This window comes from Ciona intestinalis, unplaced genomic scaffold, assembly GCF_000224145.3.
Source record: "Ciona intestinalis unplaced genomic scaffold, KH HT000150.2, whole genome shotgun sequence".
Classification (NCBI taxonomy): Eukaryota; Metazoa; Chordata; class Ascidiacea; order Phlebobranchia; family Cionidae; genus Ciona; species Ciona intestinalis.
In genome coordinates this window covers 48-22202 of record NW_004190472.2, presented here as the reverse complement: position 1 = coordinate 22202, position 22155 = coordinate 48, and the positions used below count along the sequence as shown (strand labels likewise).

The window sequence follows — 22155 nt, the reverse complement described above, 5'->3', positions numbered from 1 at the left end:
CATTCATTCATACTTTTTGTTAATAGGGCTCAGGGTTCTATACAGTACAGATATAATGCTATTGTTGTAACTAAACTTGCATATCGTAAACCATAAGAGAGGTCGTAACAAAACCATGGCAGTCAGAAGCATGTTAGATGAAATGGTCGGCGTGGGTGACGCCGTATTGTTAGAACCTCTATCCGAAGACAACTTTCTGGATAATTTACAGAAAAGATTTCAACACGATGAGATTTATGTGAGTTTAATATTATGGCTCATTGAATATTTGTTGCCATCTACATTATATGCCAACCAATAGCACTAACCCCTAACTAATAATCCTTGTCTTAACCAAACCAACCTCTGAAACTTGCCACCAGCCTAAACTGTAACGTACCGGAGAATTCTTCACTAGTGCCTTTATGTAATATAAGGAATTTTGACCGGAGACTATGTTGTAATGAAGTAGTATATTTAAAGGCTGTGTGGGTGTTGGGGTAATTGGTTAAATCTGACATTAATCCAAGGTCCTCGACAAGGACCTCACCCACATAGAAATTATAGACTTTGTTGTAACCGCTAGCTTCCCTAATCTATAAAACAAAGGTCTACGACCTGAAAATTGGCTGAAACAGATACCAAGTTACATGTTATGTGAATTGCGTTGTCAGTTGTAATATTACCCCGAGCTTTTCATTGAACAATACTGTTTACAACCAATGGCTCGTTGTTTGTCTGCTAGTGCTTTTTTCAACTAAATGCAAATATAGTACAGATCTGGTGCAATGAAAACGCAACAGACAAATAACAAGTCAACTAAAAGAAATATATTTTAACTATAAGCGTGTTTTAACGTCTGTTGTTTTGTCGCTATATCCTGCCTTTTCGTTTTACATATTTTTCAATTTTCTCTAACGTAATCGAAGATACAAATAAAGTTATTACAAAAATAATACTTGTTAACGGAACTGTTTAGAACCAAATGACTCGTTGTTTGTCTGCTAGGTATAGCGACCACGCTTCTTTTCTTTCCAAATAAAGGTAAATATGATTTTAAGTTATACCTGTAAGCATGTTTTACTTTTAACAACTGTTTTTTACCCTTTTCTAACTTTTTCGTTTTAACTACTTTTCAACTTTTGCTAATGTAATCGAAGAAACAAATTAAGTGATTGGAAATTTTATTATTACAGACCTACATCGGGAATGTTGTTGTATCAACCAACCCCTACAAGACACTTCCAATATACGATGCAGAGATGATTGAGAAATACAGGGGAAGGAATTTATATGAATTGCCACCACATATGTACGTTATGTAGACTTAATGTATATAATATGGCTGTATTTATGGAATTTATAGAATCATAGTCATAAACTACATTTGTGAACCGTAAAATATAATCACATTTTGTTTTATTTTCATTCTTAAAAAGACAGAATGTATGTTTTTATACTTATATCAACATACTTTGTCTTTATTTAGAGTTGCTTAAAGTATCTACATCATAAATTGTACAGCATGTTCTGTTTAACTCCCATTTTCCTCATATATCATAATAAATTATCTTTAAAAGGTCGCATGTCCACATATGTATTCTTTGTTAACTTATATCAAGATAACATAACTGTATTTATGCAGTTCATGGAATCATAGCCATAAACTACATTAGCGTACCATAAAATATAATGCACGTATTGGTTTACTCTTAAAAAGACGGCAATTGTATATTGCTGTATTTTAAACACTTATATCAACACTGCATGACTTTATTTAGGGAGTGAATGAGGTGTTAGACCATAAATTGTAAAACATATATTGTTTTACCTTCACTCATATTTAGCTTTTTATATCAAATAGCTCATAAATCAACAACTGTAATATTGACACCATTCTCTTTATTTAAACAGTATTAAGAGGTCGTAACTTTTATTTTTTACTGCTGTAAAAATCGATAGCTTTGGTCCTTAACTGTCACTGACTGTGTGCATGCCACATAGATTACTTATGGAATTCGAATATTATATATATTTATATATATTATATGCTATAGGTATATTATATATATATAGTAGAGTGGGGAAAGACGGGACACCTTTAGAACCTAATATCCAAATATCCTGATCGTGTTTTTAACAATTAACAACGGTTTATAGGAGTCGTGAGGATACAATTCTATAATTTTTTGAATGTTCTTTGTTTACTACCCAATGGGACGAGAAAATAGACTGAAAAGGTGTCCCATCTTCCCCCACCCTACTATATATATTTTATTTTTCGTGTAGATGCTCACAAAGTATGAAAAGAACCTTGTTTTCAAACTTAGTTTAAAGTTTAATTATATTAATCAACATAAATCACTTATTACAATGGGTTTTAGTTTGAAACTTTAATTATTATTAATTAAAACATAAAGCTTTCATGCTGGAGATAGGTTATACAAGGTAATGAAAATCATATACAACTCCTATTTCCAAATATGCAGTGTCAGAGCTTGTGAATTGAACCAATTATTCAAATTTCACAAACTCTTCTTAAAAAGAACATGACTTCTTCTAAAACATGGCTTATAAAAAAATATGGCTATCACGCATTTTCAGAAATCTAATACAAATTTTCTTTCATGCAGACTCGGACATCATTAATTAAACCAAATATTCAATAAGTTTTATTTTAAAACTCTTTTAAAAAAGTGTTCGCGTTAGAGACCTGTTTTTCATGTATATAATTAAAAATGTTAAACAATTTTTCTTCCAGCTATGCAGTGTCAGACCTTGCGTATCGTTCCATGAAAAACTACGGTCGTGATCAGTGTATCATGATCACGGGAGAATCTGGTTCCGGGAAAACAGAAGCAAGCAAGTTGGTTATGAAATATGTGGCGGCCATGAGTAGCCGCTCCACTGAGGTGGAAACAATTAAGCAACAACTCCTACAGTCAAACCCTGTGCTTGAGGGTGAGTTTCTTTATAGTCTAAGCGGGACTAAGAATGTTGTGCCGATTTGCACTTTTCGTACTTTCTACGTCAAAAAGGTCATCGACATAGACACATAGTTTGGCCTTCACATGCGTCGTATTTTGGCCTTCACATGCGTCGTATTTTGGCTTTCTTGTCTGTCGATTTTTGGCTTTTACTTGAGTCGTATTTAGCGTCCCCCAAACCCACAACACAAACATTTTGAGACTTTTTGAACAACTTCATTCTCATCGTTGTTTGAGGTAGTAAGGCCAAGGTTGAGTGTGTTGAAGGTTGCTTGAGTGGCCAAAATTATTTCTTTGATGTCTAGTTGTTCAACATACACTTGGCAACCACAGGAAACAAGTTAGCTAAAACCTGGTGTTTTAAACTGTACAAGAAATAACCAACCTTTAAAACAAAACTGATTAAAACTTAGATTTTAAAGCGGTCTCCAGTTTCCCAAATCGCCAAATGATATATTAATACCTAGGCTACTATCTGAACATACGTTTTTATACCCTTTTCACCAAAATAACTATTCAATAACCAAAGGAAATACTTCAAACAGATAGTAATTAAGAAAGATGTTTTATAACCCGTGTTTCCAATATAATTTTTCTATAGCAAGTTGAAATAATAATTGTGTATATTGTTAATTAAGTGTTCAATTTTCTAACTTCTATCAGTTACATTAGCTGTCCAAGATTAAGGTAATGTCAAGTATTATTTAAGTATGTTTTGAGTTCAATTGTGCTGTCCTGAAACTAATATTTGTGTTAATTTAAGGGTCCTATCTTATAATACCTAAGATATATTGCAGCCCTAATATGGTATTAGGTTAAATGAGTTGCGAGTTTTCTGTTACTTCTGTGTAGAGTAAGATGTATGTCACACTGATTGAACAGTGGTTGAATTTATATGACTATTCCACTAGGCGGAATTTTTGCTTTTTTGAATTTTTGCTTTTTTTTATCATTCCATAAGATGTACGTCATACTGATTTTCATTATTTATTACTTTGTGTTAATTTATGGTTCCAGTGTTATAATACTTAGATACCACCATTCATTTTTCCCAACACTTATATTGTCCTCATCCCCTTTATGAACACAATACATTTCACACAATAGCAAGCCCTTACTGTAAGATAGTAACCTTACACTTATAATGTTATTATAATAATATCAACCAAGCTTTAAAATCTTGGCTTTTGTTCACACACTACTATTGTATGTCTGACGTCTTGGCCCAAACCAGGATAACTTAATGATAAAAGTTGAACAGTGATTCAGCTTTGGTTAATTCTCAGACGTAGACTTCCTTAGTCTGATATAGCAATGTCTGCTTATACACAAGACACTGATAACCTTTATTTGTAATATGTTTACCTATGGTCTAAATATTTATTTGCTTATATTTGTAAACTGCCTGTTTTAATAAGTCAAGCACACGATATAACATTGATGTATGGCTAATTAACATGAATACGTCTGTCAATTTAATTAAACAATTAGACAAATTAATAAAGTCAAGTATATACAATATGTCTCACACTTTTAAATAGTTGTTGTGCTGTTATACAAGCGTTATACCTGTATTTTAAGCACGCATTTAAACTCTACAATTGTTGAATGTTCAGCTTTTAATATGTAAACATACACCACAAGTTTTCTCTTGTTTTGTGGCCAATATCAGCTCATTGTAAATGCGTGGTAGATTATACAGATAAACAAGGCACCAGATTGGTGGATCCCATCACCAAATATGGTGTGTCTTACGTACTAGAATAAGTTGAAGTGCTTGTGAATGGTGATGGTATGTGAGTTATTCAGCCACCTTCCCACCTGTTTCACATTCGTATAAGATTACGTTTACTTCCTTACATTGAAACTACTCTTTACAACCATGATAACTGCTTAGTTGCCAACTAAGCAGCAATTAACTTGCGAATAATTTTGTTTCTTCGAACTTCAAAACAATAATTTAAAATTTTTTTAAATTACGTTTTATGCTTTAAAGTTTTTTATATTTATAAATTATTATAAAATTCTTACAAATTTACAGCCTTTAGACAATACAAGTTTACTAATTAATTAATTTTTAATAAAAAAAATTAACTAACAAAAACAATTCTTTCAAATTTAAAAGCATTATAAAATAATGTAGGGATAGATTTTCTGTTAATGCTACTTTTTTCCCCGAACTTGTTAATTTTAAAGTTTTCCATTTTTATAATATTCTTATACATTTTTACACAAATACTTTTATATCATTTTTTCATGCAGTTTTTTAGCCTTAAACTTGTTTGTTTTAAAGTTTTTTTTTCATGCTTATAATATTCTTACACATTTATACAGCGTTTGGAAACGCAAGGACAAACAGAAATGACAATTCAAGTCGATTTGTAAGTTTCAAAATAATTTATTCCAAATTCAAATTACCAAATTTTCAAATTATTAAAATTTAATGTTTACAATACGATACGTTATCTTCGATTAGATTAGATATTTATGATTTTCATATTTGTTTTTTCATTCATATATTTATTTTGATGTGTAATATTTAAATAGGCAAATATGTGTTAATAATTTCCTAAATTATAGATCTATAATAGACCTTTTACTAAACTATTGAAGCATATGGACCTGTAACTTAGAAATATATATGAAATGGTCTCATTATTGTTTTTTATTATTACATGGGGATATAGGTAAAGTTTTAACTCAAAAGTCTAAACTTGCTTTAGTTGAATCCCCGGGTTTGATGTTTATACACAACTTATAGCATTACACGACATCTCCCAAATACTTTTTACCCAAAAGCCATCATTAATAAATAAATCAAGATTTAACGAAGATATACTTTGGTTGTAACAAGGTTTTCGAGTTGGAGGCTAATTTTTCATATGAAGCTCGCAAACAAAACCACCAATAAAGTATAGTAGGGTGGGAGAAGACAGAACACCTTTATCACATAATATCCAAATATCCTGATCGTGTTTTAAACAATTAACAACGGTCTATGGGAGTTGTAAGGGACAGTTTTATAATTCTTTGAAATATCTTTGTTTACTACCAAATGCGACAAGAAAATAGAATGCCTTAATGTCCCATCTTCCCCCACTCTACTATATTTTGTTAGAATTATGGTGTCTACTGATTTAAACATGGAAAAATTTTATTTTAGCTTTAACAAAACTAACTGAACCGTAGTATTTATATCATTGCTTGTTTGTATGCAGGGGAAATACATGGACATCGAGTTTGATTTCAAAGGGGATCCTGTCGGTGGTTTGATTACCAACTGTGAGTTTTTATTGATATTTGAATGTTCTATTCTATATGGGTGAGGTTCCATGTAAGCTAGGGGGACCTGGGATATAAAGTTCCTTTATTAATTCAAACACCCATGAGCTTATGAACTATACATTTACTTCATAACAATTGCTGAAATTATAATGTTCAAAATATATGTAAAATATTTTATCATTTAATAACAAGATTTTATGCCCTTTTTTACAAGTGCAACAAATGCTCACAAAGTTACAAATGTGGTAACTCATGAGCTGTAAACTTTTAAAAAGGGCTTTACCAATACCTGCTGTTGTGATGTGAGTCTCACCTGATTAAATGATAAAATATTTTACAAAAAAACTGCAAAACATGGTTGAATCTCAAGGTGTGTTGTCATGAATGTTTTAACTAAATGATAAAATGCGATGCAGTAATTTTTTCTGTTCAAACTCTTATTAATTTATCATACAAACACTGGTATCCATTAAGTATGCACAATAGGAAAGGGAAATTGTAAAAATTCCATTTTATTTCACGATACCACCACCACTAGCATCAGGAAGGAGTATTAGAAACATAAATATGAATGTATATTTACTCTTAAACATTTTTCAACTAAAATTTCGTGATTAGGAATTTAGTATTAGGACACTGAAAATGCTTTTATAAGAAAAAAAAAGTGTTAGTTTCATATAGGAAATTTTGTAAAAACCATAGTTTCAAATTTCTAGATATGTTAGAACAAATATAAACAAAAATGCTAATAACTAATATTGGTTCTAGTTGGAGCTCAGAATTTTTAAGACAAAATAAATCAAAAAATAATAGTCAAGAGTTGTAAATAATAATTTTCAACTTATTTAAAAAAACTTGTTGAAAATCTAAAAAACAAGTTTTTCCAACCTTTTATAAAATCTGGTAAAAACAATTTCTAATATCCAGATTTATTGGAGAAATCGAGAGTAGTACGGCATGGAGAAGGAGAACGAAATTTTCATATTTTTTACCAAATATTGTGTGGAGCTTCACCCACAATGTTAAGTAAGTTATTTGTGTAGTTTGTCATTTGTTTTTTATGTTTAGCTCTTGTTTTTCATGTTTTTTTATTTTATATTTTTTTCCGAATTTTATATTTTTTTCAATTTTTCATTTTTTTTCAAATTTTCATATTTATTTTTTACTAATTTTTTTAGAGCCTACCCACAGTGTTAAGTAAGTTTGTAACAAATTCCGCGAACATGACCCTGATCTGGTGCTAATATTTTAACGATTCTTGTTTAGTGAAATACAGTAAGGATCTGGTGATAGAAAACGAAACAGACAAAAATCAAGTCCAACCAATTGTATAATGAAAATATGCATATTTCGCCTAAATGGCATCATCAGTCTAATATTCAAATAGAACCAATCGTTGTATTAGAGATATATATTTTAATATTTGTGTAGTTGTCCTGTTTTGATTGCCTCAGTAAATTGGGTGAAACGAATCGAAAATTGGAAGTTCAAATTACATAATTTCAGATAAATTGAAAGGAATGTGAAACAGCTGTCTAGCATGTTAGCTGGAGTTTTTTAAATGATTGTTTTGATTTTTGTCAAATATGTTTTAAACAGTTTTAAGAATTTTGTAAAATATTTTTTACTAATTTAAAGTTTGTATTTTTTGCTTACATCACAAAAAATATTTTTTGCAGAAATACCAAAGTTGAGTCACTAATTTATTTTATATATATATATATTAAAAGAAAATCTGTTAAATAATTATTGCAGAAAAACTGAAGTTGGAAAATGTTGAGAATTTCTCTTACATCAAACAATTGGATGCAAATCCTGAAGATGCAAAATCTTTCAATGAAGTCTTGGTGGGTTGTGTTATATCGCTTGTTCATAAGCTTTTTTGTTGTTATCTGTTATATAATGATTAAAACAGCATGTTGCTTCAAACATTTAAAATCTTAAACTTTAATGAAAAACCATTTATACCTTGATATTATTGGGCTCTTGGTTCTTCGGTTCATTACAGATTATTTTTAACCATATTTAGACATTGTTTATACATAGTAAGATGGGGAAAGTTGGGACACATTTTAACTCTATTTTCTCGTCCAATGTGGTAGTAAGCAAGGAACTTTCAAAGAATTATAAAAATATATGCTCAAGACTCCCATAGACCGTTGTTAACTGTTTAAAACACGATCAGGATATTCGGATATTATGCGCCGAAGGTGTCCCATCTTCCCCCATCCTACTATATATATACTTTTTTCTGAAAAATACAATACAATTAAAATCAATTTCTCTTTTTTTCACACATAAATTAAATTTGTTGAAATTCCCCAGAATGCGTTTGATATCATTGGATTCTCTCGCAGTGAGGTTGACAACGTTCTTATGCTCGTTGCTGCCGTACTTAAACTTGGGAATATTCGGTTTAAAGCAATTTCTGCTAAGAATGGGATGGATAATTGTACAATAACTAACATGGAAGGTGAGATGTCTATAATGACATATCTATTGTTGAGTCAAAACAGGGTGCATTTAATTTAGCGAAGTTTTACGCATTGCTTAAACAGGCATAAATATCCTAAGTTTTAACATTCACTTTTTTTAACTGATACTCTTTTCCACACTTCTTATCCATAGCGTGTTTTAACAACTGTCGCTTTTCTTATCTTTGTTTTTTAAATAACAAGAACTTGGCTATTGTTTTTGAAGACGTTAAAAAGATTATGTTATGTATAACTTGGGTGTTTTGTTTCGCACACCACGTGCCCGCGTACAAGTTACCAAGCATTAAATTCCGTGGGTATTTTTATATGTGTTAATGACATTTTAAACTAATTATAAAATAAATGTTTGTCAAAACATCCAGAGGTTGCTGATATTTGCGAGATGCTGTCAATCAAACCACATAATCTCACGTCAGCTTTGACCGAGCGTACGATGACAGCGAGGAAGGAATCGGTCACATGCACGCTGTCGGCAAACGAGGTGGGTTCGGATTCTAGTCTTGTTTGAAACATAGGCCAATTGTTTCTATAACCATTGGGTTCAACAGTCATGCGTTTAATCTTTCCCATAATTTTATTGAACAGCCGTGTTGCGTTGACTAATTTGCTAACCTGTTATAATATAGGCCCAATGTTTCTATGACAGCAATTCCACCGTTAAGTTATAACATGGGGTTATACCAATGGTTCTTAACTTGTTTGTATGCCCTTTTAACAAAGATCAGATTTACCCCCAATATGTAATATGGCGCTTTTATTATTTTGGCATCGAGTTCCTCAATGTCTTGTAAAGTTCTAATATTGGCATAATTTTTCTGTTCCTACACCTGATTTTGATTTCAATTGGTAGTGTATATAATGTTGCTTCTATAGATTGTGTTATAACATGGGTGTCTAATATGTTTAATTTGGATTAACTTTCGCCCATCACCTGAACAGGCACGCATATGTTGGGTGCCACAACCACGCTTTATAACTGACACTCTTTCCCATAACATTTTAACAACTGTTGTTTTGCTGTTGATTTCCTTCTCTTCGTTTTTTAAATAACATGATCTTAACTATCGTTTTTAAAGAGTTAAGTACAAATTATGTTAATAGAAACCTATTCCATGTGGACGAGGTCCTTGTAGAGGACCATGAGTTTAGGCCAGATTTGGTCAGTTACCCTAACACCCATAAATAAAAGTGAATGATATGTATTTTATTTCCTTGTTTTCAAAGTTCTTTTTTTTTTCAGTTTACAACAGGGGGCAAACATGTATCTTTAGTAGAAATGGAATATCCAGGCATATGTCTTTTGTTTACATGTTTCAAAAGGATTTTTTTTAGTTAAATTAGTTTTTTTGTACCAATTAGGGGGCACTATACTTCTTATTAATCGTTACTGTTTTCAATAAGAGTAAGGTGTGTCCAATTTATATTATCTCTATGTTAAATGTATTGGTTTAAGGCTATACACGATCTCATGTTTTGCATGTATTTGACATTTATGTAACGTAATTCATTGTTATTAGCCATAAAGCCGCCTATTTCTCTACTTATTGTCGGATATACTTAAGCACACATAAGATTAACAGGTTACGACATGTTTCGCTAGATTGTGGTTTATTCTTATGTTGAGTTCCCATGTATGGAAAGAGCAAACACACTTTTAAAGAATGTCAGTTTGTTTGTTCATTCTAAAATTAACTTGGCGCGCAAATGTAATTAATCATATCGTGCGTTGTTTCTGTTCACGTTTCTATTTCACGGCAATTGATAAAAGAAAATGTTGAATTTGTTTGTCTTTGCAATATCATTTGTCATTACTAAAATGTAACAATTTTTTCATGCTCATCTAAAAAGTGACATTTTTGTTCTGTACTCAACTAAAACCACCCACAAAGTAACATACATGGTAACTCCTAAGCTGGCTCGAGGTTTATGAAACAGAACACCCTGTGTTTAACGACTGTCGTTTTCCGGGCAAGCAAGGATAAATAAGTTAAATTCATTCATTCAAAATGTAGCAAGGTTGCAACCTCCAACTAAAAAAGAAAATTAATTCTTTTTTTTAGATTAAAAACTCTATTATTTTTTCTTGCTGCGCCACTGGTCTTACCAATTCAAACCATCCCTTGTTCCCCAGGCATCCTACAACAGAGATGCATTGTGCAAGGAGATATATGACCGCTTGTTCACATGGCTGGTTAACAGGATAAACAGCAGTATTAAAGTAACGACACAAACCAACAAGAAATGCAAAGTGATGGGCGTATTGGATATTTATGGATTCGAAGTATTTGAGGTGAATATCATACAATTTGTACTGTTAACAACATGTGTACTACTGTGGGGTAAGATGGATACTGTTAGCACATAAGTCCCATATTTCTAATCATGTTTTCTACAATTAACAATGCTATTTTAGAGTCACAGGGCTGCGGTTTATTTGTTTACTAATAGATTATAAATGAGAATAAAAACATGAACCATCTTACCCCTCCTACTATATTCTGTTTTGTATAGGTTATACTAGGGGGCATTAAAATGCACGTTTAAGGAAAAAGTATATTTTTTGTTTAATTTTTTTTTTACTTTTCAAATAGGAATATCTAAAATTGCATTTTGTTCATTATATTTAACATCTACGTAACTGAAAACGATCAGTAAAAACATAATTCATAGTTTCTTAACTATTCCAATCTATGTAAGTGAACTCCTACAGCAAGCACGATAACGATAAGGATCTTTGGGTTAAAACAAATTGAAATTATCACCTTTATAGCTTAAAACCCGAACTTTCAAATTTACAAATATTATCAGCACTCAATCATCCATTCATTGCAGTCAATACAGGAAATTGTTACTAAACTGAATGATTATTACATCATAGTTGCTATTTATGATGTAATGGAGTCATGATTTTCTTATGGTGCACAGTAATTGGAGAAATGTTTTCAAATGCATATTCTTAGTAATGATTATTAAATGACTTTTTATTTTTTTAATTGGTAATTTGTTTTGTTTCTTTTATTATATTTCAGATATTTTATATGTCATTTATTATATTTATTATATATAGTCCTGCAGAGTGACACGCCATGGGTCCTAAGATTTGGGCCAGGATTGACCCATTACTCCAAATTTATTATGTTAACTTTATTTTAGTTTAATTAATATACAAGTTACACACCTTAAGTTTGGGGGTAATTGTCTTTCTTTGTTTGTTTTTTATTTTTTTGACAAGATATCATAAAAATACCCAATCAAAAAGTTGACTTTTCAAGCCACTTTCATTTGTGTATTTAAGACAATTTCTTGTAAATAATTTTGTTTTTGCAGCAAAATGGATTTGAACAATTCATGATCAATTACTGCAATGAAAAGTTGCAGCAAATATTTGTTGAGTTGACTTTACGCGAGGAACAAGAGGAGTATGTAAAAGAAGGAATTGAATGGCTTCATATTGACTACTTTAACAACGCTATTATTTGTCAACTTATTGAAAGTGTAAGTATATATACTTTGAATTTTCATTTTTTTTTAAGTTTGTTTTTTTGCGGTGGCGTATTTGTACAGCCACACATGAGACCTTGAGTGCCAGTTCACAAGTATCCATACGCATACACACAGTCATTCTTTTCATATAAAAAAGTAAAGAAAAAGAATCAGTCCACCTATCCACATTTAGAATATTTGTCAACCTATTGAAAGCTGCCCAGTCCCAGCACACCGGGTGTTACCATCTGGAACCTAGTAAATTAATATCCTTGTGCAAGGCATTTAATGGACATTGCCTAAACGTTGTGGTCCCTTATGGGTTGTAGCCCCATGTGTTGTGTGTAATGCGATAGATCCTGAGTAATTCTAAAATCTGTGATATAGGACCTCACCCACACAGATATAATAATAATGAAAGCAGAAAATTCTGCCCTCATTTGAAATTTCATTCTTTGTATGTTTTGACCTTCGGAATTTTTTCAAATTTATATTAAAGTATCATGTAACAAGTTAAGAATTTAACTCTTAAAAAGATTTGTAACATATTAACTAATAATGCAGTGTGTTTTAAGAAATAATTAAATTTACAACTGTTAGTAAAATTACCCAAGGTTGTAAAATGACTTAACCAAGTTAATAATAAACTAAATTATGTGAAAACACTTCTTCAGAATTACTTGAAGACTGCATGGCTTCTGATAAGGCTAAGTTTAATATTTAAACACTTGGCACTTAATAGTTGCACAAACACTTTGTCCTGTGTGCGCTTGTTTGTTAGCGTAACTTATAAAGTTGTAACACAATGGAAGTAGTATGCATTATTGCAATATGAACTTAAATTATCCCCTAAACACTTTTTTAACAAACTGGAAAACTTACCTTGTTTATTACGTGTGCTGAAGTTTACAAGTGTAACTTACAAAGTTTAATGTAGATTATATTTTTATAAGAAAAGAAAAGTAGTTATGCATTATGAACTTAAACTAGTCTTTATCACTTTTTAACGAACTGGAAAACACACTTTGTTATCGTACGTGGATGTGCTTTTACTTGCGTAACTTATAAAGTTTGATATTAATGTTTGTAATACACCATGAACTTAAACTGGTGACTAAAACACTTTGTAACAAACTGGCAAACTTATATTCCATTGTTCCGTACATACAAAATACATTAGGCATAAAAAATAACACACGGTCATGTACAGTGGCGCAGCCAGAAAAAAAATAAGCGGGGGGTTTTAATCAAAAAATTTTCAAGATATTTTTTTTAATTAATTTATTTTTTGGTTTAAAAGGGGGGGTCGTGACACCCTAAGCCCTCCTCTGGCTGTGCCACTGGTCATGTACGTAGGCACAAACTGGCAAACTTATTGTCCATAACACTTTACATACAAAATATATTGGATATCAAAATAGTGCAGTCATTTACTTAGGTAGCAGTATGTTTACACAATTTATTAGCATAAGTGTAAAATTGGAGGAAAAAGACATGTGCTAGTGTTGCTACATATCATTCTATTTTCTATGTACGTGCTTTCAAGTACGTAATCTAATTTTTTAAAAACTTAACTAATAAAATCGAAAAATCCCTCATTACTCCAGCCTCGTAGTGGAATCCTCTCAATGCTGGATGAAGAATGTCTTCGACCCGGTGACGTCACAGACGCCACGTTGCTTACGAAGTTGGAAACTGTTTGCGGCAAGCATGAGCATTTTGAAAGCAGGCGCGACACCAGGTTTCTTGGAGATAAAACACTTCCACATAATGCGTTTCGTATTCAACATTATGCTGGGAAGGTGAGGGTTTAGTTTGTGCTGTAGCGTGGTGTAATAAGTCAGCATTATGCTAACTGTATTGGTCTTATGTATAATATTACATGCAACTCTTTAATTTCATAAAAAGTTTAACACCCAGTAAAAATGTTTGAGTTGGTGTTGTGTGAGCATTGTGTAAGTCGGCTTCATTACTTGAAAATATTGAAAGTTAAATCAAATTTATTTTATGAATATAGTATTTTATTCTTTATATTTTACATTTTTTAATTAGTTTACCTCTCGTAAATGCTAAGTAATTTCTATCTACCAGGTCACATACGTGGTTGAAAACTTTATCGACAAAAACAACAACTCATTGTTTCGTAATCTTTCAACGGCTGCCTTCCTTTCGTTACACCCACTGCTAGGGGGGGCTAAAGGGCTCTTCCCCGAGGGGGACCCCTTAACTACGATGTTAAAGCGACCCCCAACATCAGCCACGCAGTTCAAAGCTTCCATGACGGCACTTATGAAGAATCTACTCATGAAAAACCCAAACTATATAAGGTGCGAAAATGAACTTAATTGAATTGATATAATTTAATGAATGAATGAATGAATGAGCGTTTCAAAATATTTATCCTGACATGGGCAACGACATGAGTTTTAACACGGGCCTGCTTTATACTCAAGAAGAATCTACTCATAGAAAACCTAAGTTATATTCAGTGCGAAAATTAACTTAGGTTAAATCAATTGAAAGGATTAACTTGCTGAATGAATGAGTTAAACTTATTAATCTTTGTTTAATTATGTGGGTATGTTTTTGTAAATTTTTTGATACAACATATAGATTGTATTGAGTAAAAACACCCCTAATTTAAAAATCTATGATATTTTAAAGTAATGGGCCAAACTTAGCCGAAAACTCATACCACCAACCGCGATACAAGTTGCCACAAATGTTACTTTCTGGGTATTTTTTTTTATTCCCGACAAGTACCTCACCTAATATAGAAATCTTATAACCCAAACCTCGATTAATTATCCTCAGATGCATCAAACCTAACGAGGTCAAAAGGTCATCGGTGTTCAGCAGTGATCTTGTGCGCCACCAAGTGAGGTATTTAGGTTTGATGGAAAATGTCCGTGTACGAAGAGCAGGTTACGCTTTCCGACAGAAATATGAAGATTGTATTACAAGGTGGTTTATAATTCTTCCTAGTATCCTCACTGAATTCTTTTCCTAAAGTTTTGTATAATATGATCATTCATAGAGCTTTTTATATTAAATTGTAGTAAAATTTACCCTGCTGTTAGGTGTATTTACACACAAACCAAACTGGTAAGCAGGCACGAGGTGTATAAAACAGAACACTGGTGTTTTAATGACTATCGTTGCCCCATCATGCGAGGATAAACAAGTTACATTCATTTATTCAATTAAGTTACATTTGTTAAGTCATATTCAAAGTTAATTTTATTCAAACTGTCCAAAAACCTTCCAAAAATAAGTTATGCCGACCAGGTACAAGATGCTGAGCACAAAAACATGGCCGTCATGGCACGGACCACCTAAAGAAGGGGTGAAACAGATCCTTCTTAAAACAAAGATCGATCCAGAGCAATATGAATATGGGAAAAGCAAAATATTCATTAGGAACCCAAGGACGGTAAGTTATTGAGATATAAAATTTTAGAAATTCTGATTTATGTTCTATATGGGTAAGGGGACTTTGGATTTAGGCCAGATTTGTGCCGTTACTCTTAAAATATTAAAGATATAAATAGAAATACTGATGTTTTAATGTAGTTGTTTGAAACTTTTAAAGATGCATTCTATTCTATATTTGTAAGGTGAAAATATATTCTTTATACTTAAGATATATGAATCACATTCTAATGCCGTAACGCAATGATTGTCATTTTTTTGTGGCGACTTACATATTAAGCAAAGCTTACGATAAAATTACTTTTACCACGTAATGTTAATGTATTGTAAACTACCATAGTAAATGACAATCTAGTTATAAGTCGCAAATCTAGGGTTTAAGAATCAATTGGGTAAGGTCCTTTATGACTGGATTATGGGCCATATATGGCCCATTACCCCGAAACCCGAACTATATTTTATATGTAAGAAAAGTAAATTACAATAACGTTTTCTTTAAACATGTAACAATAATCATTATTTCATCATTGTTCTGCATTGTCATTTCACAACATTGATTATGACATCATAAAACACAATTGCCAAATCACGAAACGTGAATAATTGTCTTTGTTTCTTGGAAACAGCTGTTTAAACTCGAGGAATACAGAAACGCGGCGTTGCACGATATTGCGACCACTATACAGAAAACATGGAGGGGATATCACCATTGGAAGTTGTTCCAAATTATGCGACAAGCACAGATTGTCATCAGTAAAACTGTAAAGAGACACCAGGTTTGTAAAAAACTTTCACTGCATATTTTTTTGCTGAATATAAAGTGTTTTAATTAACTGACTAGGTATAAAAAAATATTTAAACTAGCTAAATTGGATATAAAGTGATTAAGCAAACGATAAATTATCTTAATTTTTCCAAAGATGTCACAAAATGAACACATGTTACAACAAATTTATACTGAAAGGGCCGCCTATGCAGGAATTTCCATCAAATCATTTAGTTTGTAGCATTAAAATATAAAATCGGAATATTTTGAATACTATAAATGCTAGTTGTAATTTTTCTTTTGTTTCATTTTGCAGAACCAGCAGCGATATTTGAAACTGAAATCTGCAACGATTGTTATGCAATGTTTCATCAGGGGTTGGAAGGTGGGTTGTTTCTATATGATGAATAAGTGTATTGCAACTTTATATTGTATAATGGGTATACTGTACAGTGGTATTAGGTTAAAATGCCGGGACAATGACAGTAGTTATAGCACAGGTGTTCTGTTTCATACACCTCGTGCCCGTCCCAATCAACGTTTAGGTTACGAAACTTTTACAGTGGTATTAGATCAAAATGGCGGAGTAATGACAGTAGTCATGACATGGGTGTTCTGTTTCATACACCTCGTGCCTGTCCCAATCAACGTTTAGCTTACGAAACTTTTACAGTGGTATTAGATCAAAATGGCGGAGTAATGACAGTAGTCATGACATGGGTGTTCTGTTTCATACACCTCGTGCCTGTCCCAATCAACGTTTAGCTTACGAAACTTTTACAGTGGTATTAGATCAAAATGGCGGAGTAATGACAGTAGTCATGACATGGGTGTTCTGTTTCATACACCTCGTGCCTGTCCCAATCAACGTTTAGCTTACGAAACTTTTACAGTGGTATTAGATCAAAATGGCGGAGTAATGACAGTAGTCATGACATGGGTGTTCTGTTTCATACACCTCGTGCCCGTCCCAATCAACGTTTAGGTTACGGAACTTTTACAATTACAGTAGTATGTAGAGCTCAAAATGGGTTGTGCTTCTATATGAATATGTTCCAACCTTATATTGATTCTGTCTGGTAGATGTGAGCTTGTGTCTGCTTATGTGTTTAAGTGAAAAATGCAAAAAATCAATTACTTGAATAAATGTAACTTGCTTTATCTTCACGTGCACAGAAAAACGACAGTCTATTAAACACAGGTGTTCTGTTTCATACACCTTGTGCCCACTGAGAGTTACCACGTGTGTAACTTGCTTTATCCTCGCATGGTTGAAAAACTTTAGCCGTTATAGCACAGGTGTTCTGTTTCATACACCTCGTGCCCGTCCCAATAAATGTTAAGAAACTTTAACAATTATAGGAGTATGATACTGGGGCTTTTGCATTTTTAAAGCAAAAAGATGCTATTAAAGGGCTACTTTTACATTGAAAGCATTAAAAGCACAACTTTTTTTCTCCAATGACCAACCCCCATATCCACACCCTCACAGTCAAGGTCGAGCAAAAACAGAAATATTTTTTCACTTATAAAATCTCACAGGCAAGATGCTTACTGCGAGCATACAAGCTTCACAAGCTTCAATGCATATCCGTGTCCATCATAGCAGCGCATTGGAAGGGTTATACAACGAGACGAGAATATCGAAAGTTTTTCCGTGCTAATGCTGGGAAGGTTATCGCAAAGTTCATGGAGAAATATGTGGTAAGTACTTTATACACACCCCTGGAGTTAACATTTCAAAAAAAATGTTTTCGCATTTTATTCTAAAAGTTTGCGCCCGAAAATTATGATTTTTTGGGGTTTAAAAACTTATTCTAGAGCAAAATTTTTTATTTGTTTTGTAAACTTTGTTGCGAACCTTTATTTCCCCCATGTAATAAAGTATTAATTGAACAAAATTTTCATTATGCAACAAATTGTTTGCTGATAACAAAATTTGAATGTAACAAATTTCCCAGGTATATTTGTATCTCACCAAAACAAGGGATTCTTTGCCATCTAGTTCCCCAATTGATAAGAAATGGAGCTCATGCAAATATCAATTCCTTTCTTCCACTCATCCAATATTAAGGGATTTGTTTCACAAGTGGAGAGTAAGTTTAAAATTTTCCAGTCTTTTGTCTCGCTGTTTGAATTTTTTTTGTTATATTTTTTTATAATTTTTATTATATATATATTTTTGATTTTTTTGTGATAAATATCTTTTTGTAAATTTTATTTTATACATAAATAAAATTTTTTTAGATGTTTTATATTATGTACTTTTAAATTCCAATTCCTTGCAGTGCATGAAATACAGGAAGGGCCTCACCCCTCAAAGAAAAACTGAACTATCAGAAAAACTTCATGCGTCAAATTTATTCAAAGGTATTTATTACATTCTTATCTCAACTTTTCTGCCAGTCATCCAAATATATTACAATTTTATATCTCAATTGCAAAATGCAAGATATTGAAGTCTACATTTCATTGATTACAGAAATAAAACATCAAATTTTTAACTGATTTAAAACTTCACCAGTTCCGTAATTTGTAGCACTGCAACGAACATATAGTTCTACTTTGGACGAAATTACATTTTCGTTGATTATTAAAGCTCCATCAGTCCGCAGAAAAAAAAGGTTGAGAAACACTGCTTTAAAGTCTTTGCTGCTGTACCTACTTCATATAGAATAAAATCCTAGATGCTAACTTAGACTTTGAGCGTGTTTTAACAACTATTGTTTTACTGTTACTGCCTGTCTTTTTGCTTTTGTAAACTTTTCCTTATCGTGACCATAGAAACAAAATCAAATTTATTGAAAAAAGAAGAGAGAAAATAAATTTAACAATATTTTGCATTTCAGGCAAAAAATCGTTATACCCGTCCTCATTGGTCCAGAAGTTTGTCGGTGATCATGTGACTCTCTCCTCCAATCAGAAGTGGCGAAAAGTTGGGGGCGGGGCGATTATTATTTTCGCAGACGAAGGATTTAAAATTCATAGAAATAACGGAAAAGTAAGCGAATTTTGAAATTTCCTGTTACTTTTTTTGTTCAGATGTTATGATTTTTTTTTTAAATCCTTAAAAACTTTTGGGGAATTTCTAATAAACTTTTTATAAAGTTAAAAGAAAATATTTTTTTGTTTTAAAAATATCTTTTTAATTCTCTTTGATTAAATCGAGTTCACTTACTTTATTTTTTATTCTTTTAATAATGATAATTTCACCATAAATGTGGACCTTTTTTTTATTTTCTATAAACTTTACAAAAACCATTTTATCGATTTTCAGTTCGTTTCCTGCTACATCGTTATGACAGACAATGCTGTTTTATTACTCGAAGAAAAATCACTGAAGCAAAAATGCCGCGTCGCTGTTCATGACATCAGCGGAGTTTCCTTCTCACCTTACCAGGACGGGATGATGATATTGCATTGCAAACCACCAGCTGTGAGGCTTTGTCCGTTCTTTATATTTTAACGATCTCAAAACAACTCTCCGCCTGTGCAGTGACACTCCTATAAAAAAATTTATAAAAGAAATATTAACAAAATTTTTTTTTTAATTTCCTTCTTATTTTTTTGCTAACTGCTTCACTGGTTGAGAACAAAAACTTAATTGACCACAAAAAAGACAGCCTTGAGTTAGACTTTTTTTCGAAAATATTAAAATTTTTACTATTTAGTTTAAAAATAAAATGTAATATTTAGTTTACCGAGTGAACTTTTATAAAAAAAAACATTTTTAATTTGTTACATTTTGTTCAAGGAATCTAAGAAACACAAAGGCGACTTAATACTAAATGTTGCTCATTCTATTGAACTTGCTACCAAGATGTCGCTATTGGTCGAAAAATCAACCAATCAGAAGTTGTCATGCATCATTGAACAGAAGTAAGAATAATTTGAATTTGTTTGGTTTTATGTAAAGAAGTCACCAATTTTCATTCTATATTTGGTTCTGTAAAGAAGTCACCAATTTTCATTCTATATTTGGTTCTGTAAAGAAGTCGCCAATTTTCATTCTATGTTTGGTTCTGTAAAGAAGTCACCAATTTTCATTCTATGTTTGGTTCTGTAAAGAAGTCACCAATTTTCATTCTATGTGTGTGAAGTCCTACAGGCATGCCATGGGTCCTAGGATTTAGGCCGTATAAATAGATTTTATATTATAAGTGCCACACATTATATTTTTTTAAATGCAAAAATTTAGGAAAATCGTTTTGTTTGAACAATGTTTCAAGGCATAATTTTCTAAAACCAAATCTCTTTTTCGAAACGAAATCTCCTGATTTGAAATGAAATTGAAACCTTTTTTTTTTCAGTTTAAAGACAAAAAAATGCATTAGCCATTAGTGTTGTGACTGTTGTCCTTATATAACCTTTCACCTTTAAACCCCATGCTTATTAACAGGGTTGATTTGAAATGCAAGTCACCAATGAGCCTCCAGTTTAATGAACCATCTGCAAGAGTGGTTGGTGGTCCAACTGTGAAAAAGAACAAACACATGTTTATAGTAGGCCTGCCAGTAAATGGAGTCTCTCCTTCTGGGTGAAAATTGTTGCCAAAAAAATGGAAAATTTTTGAAATGAAACATATTTGCCAAAAAATCAACAAAAAAAATGCGATTCCATTTTGAATTGAAATTTAAGAAACTGAACCAGAGATTTCAGTAGTTTTCCAAAAGTGTTTTCTAAGCAGCAATTCTGTTTATTGCAGGCTTTATTTGTAGCTCAATATATTTTAGGACTTACTATCCTTGGCCCACTATGATATATTGGCGGTTAAAATGAACCAAAATTTCACGAAAATTAATCCAATTTTTTTACAATTTATTGTTTCAACTATTAGTTTATTGCGTCCTAATTTATAAATAGCCACATTAAATTAAAAACAAAAATCGAGTCTGAAAGCATAAAGTGATTTTTGCCAAGGCTAACTACAAGCCAAATTACAACACCGTTTTGCACAACAAGCCAAGCATATTTTTTAGAACTTGTTTCAAAAAAAGTTTAACAATTCCTGTTTTATACATTCCTATCTAATCCTATACTGGCCAATCAGTATTAAGTGTTTCATGCAAAACCAAAGTTTCATATTTTACTTTTTTTTAACCATGAATTGCCAAACATGAACCAGTAGCAAAGTGCCTTTAATTAAAAGTATGTTTTTTCACTACATTGTGCATATTGTTTATTATTTTGTATGTGCCTGCCATTTGTTATATACTTGTTTCATATCGCGGTACAAATTTTCCTATAAGTATTCCCATGCGCCTCGTAATCCTGTTTTACATTCCTGTTAATTATTGTAGTATTTTGCAACCAAATCAAATACATTGTAGCCCTAATGACTTGTGTTCATATTTGCAATTTTTCTGGCATTTTTTTAAAGATTTTCTTTGTCACTTAAAATTCTCGCGTTATCTATTTGTTGCTAGTGACAAAATATTGTTGCCAGAGACAAAATAGTGCTCCAGGAACTGTAAAAATGGGGTTGCTAGTGACAAAATATTGTTGCCAGGGACAATATAGTGGTCCTGGAATTGTAAAAATGGGGTTGCTAGTGACAAAATATTGTTGCCAGGGACAAAATACTGGTCCTGGAACTGTAAAAATGGGGTTGCTAGTGACAAAATATTGTTGCCAGGGACAAAATATTGGTCCTGGAACTGTAAAAATGGGGTTGCTAGTGACAAAATATTGTTGCCAGAGACAAATATTGGTCCTGGAATTGTAAAAA

The 22155-nt window shown here is 32.0% G+C and overlaps 1 protein-coding gene across 1 annotated transcript; it reads left to right on the top strand.

The window, feature by feature from the left end:
• LOC100181758 (unconventional myosin-Ib-like) lies at positions 1-21766 on the top strand. The gene is made up of 24 exons (XM_002123060.5): positions 1-238; positions 1176-1291; positions 2741-2940; positions 5301-5347; positions 6185-6248; positions 7179-7277; positions 8007-8098; positions 8577-8724; positions 9109-9227; positions 10878-11036; positions 12074-12241; positions 13837-14031; positions 14321-14556; positions 15044-15193; positions 15518-15662; positions 16288-16437; positions 16744-16812; positions 17970-18131; positions 18389-18523; positions 18716-18797; positions 19277-19428; positions 19705-19863; positions 20182-20306; positions 20827-21766. The coding sequence occupies exons 1-24, from the start codon at positions 116-118 to the stop codon at positions 20966-20968; spliced, it is 3237 nt and encodes a 1078-aa protein (XP_002123096.1). The 5' UTR covers positions 1-115; the 3' UTR covers positions 20969-21766.
• Positions 21767-22155: the final 389 nt, after the last annotated feature.

Bases quoted from the DNA above. Each gene is read 5' to 3' on its own strand.
- LOC100181758 (XM_002123060.5), top strand. From the start codon at position 116: ATGGCAGTCAGAAGCATGTTAGATGAAATGGTCGGCGTGGGTGACGCC. The intron at 5,348-6,184 runs GTAAGTTTCAAA...GTTTGTATGCAG, and splicing joins ATGACAATTCAAGTCGATTT to GGGAAATACATGGACATCGA. The intron at 6,249-7,178 runs GTGAGTTTTTAT...TCTAATATCCAG, and splicing joins CGGTGGTTTGATTACCAACT to ATTTATTGGAGAAATCGAGA.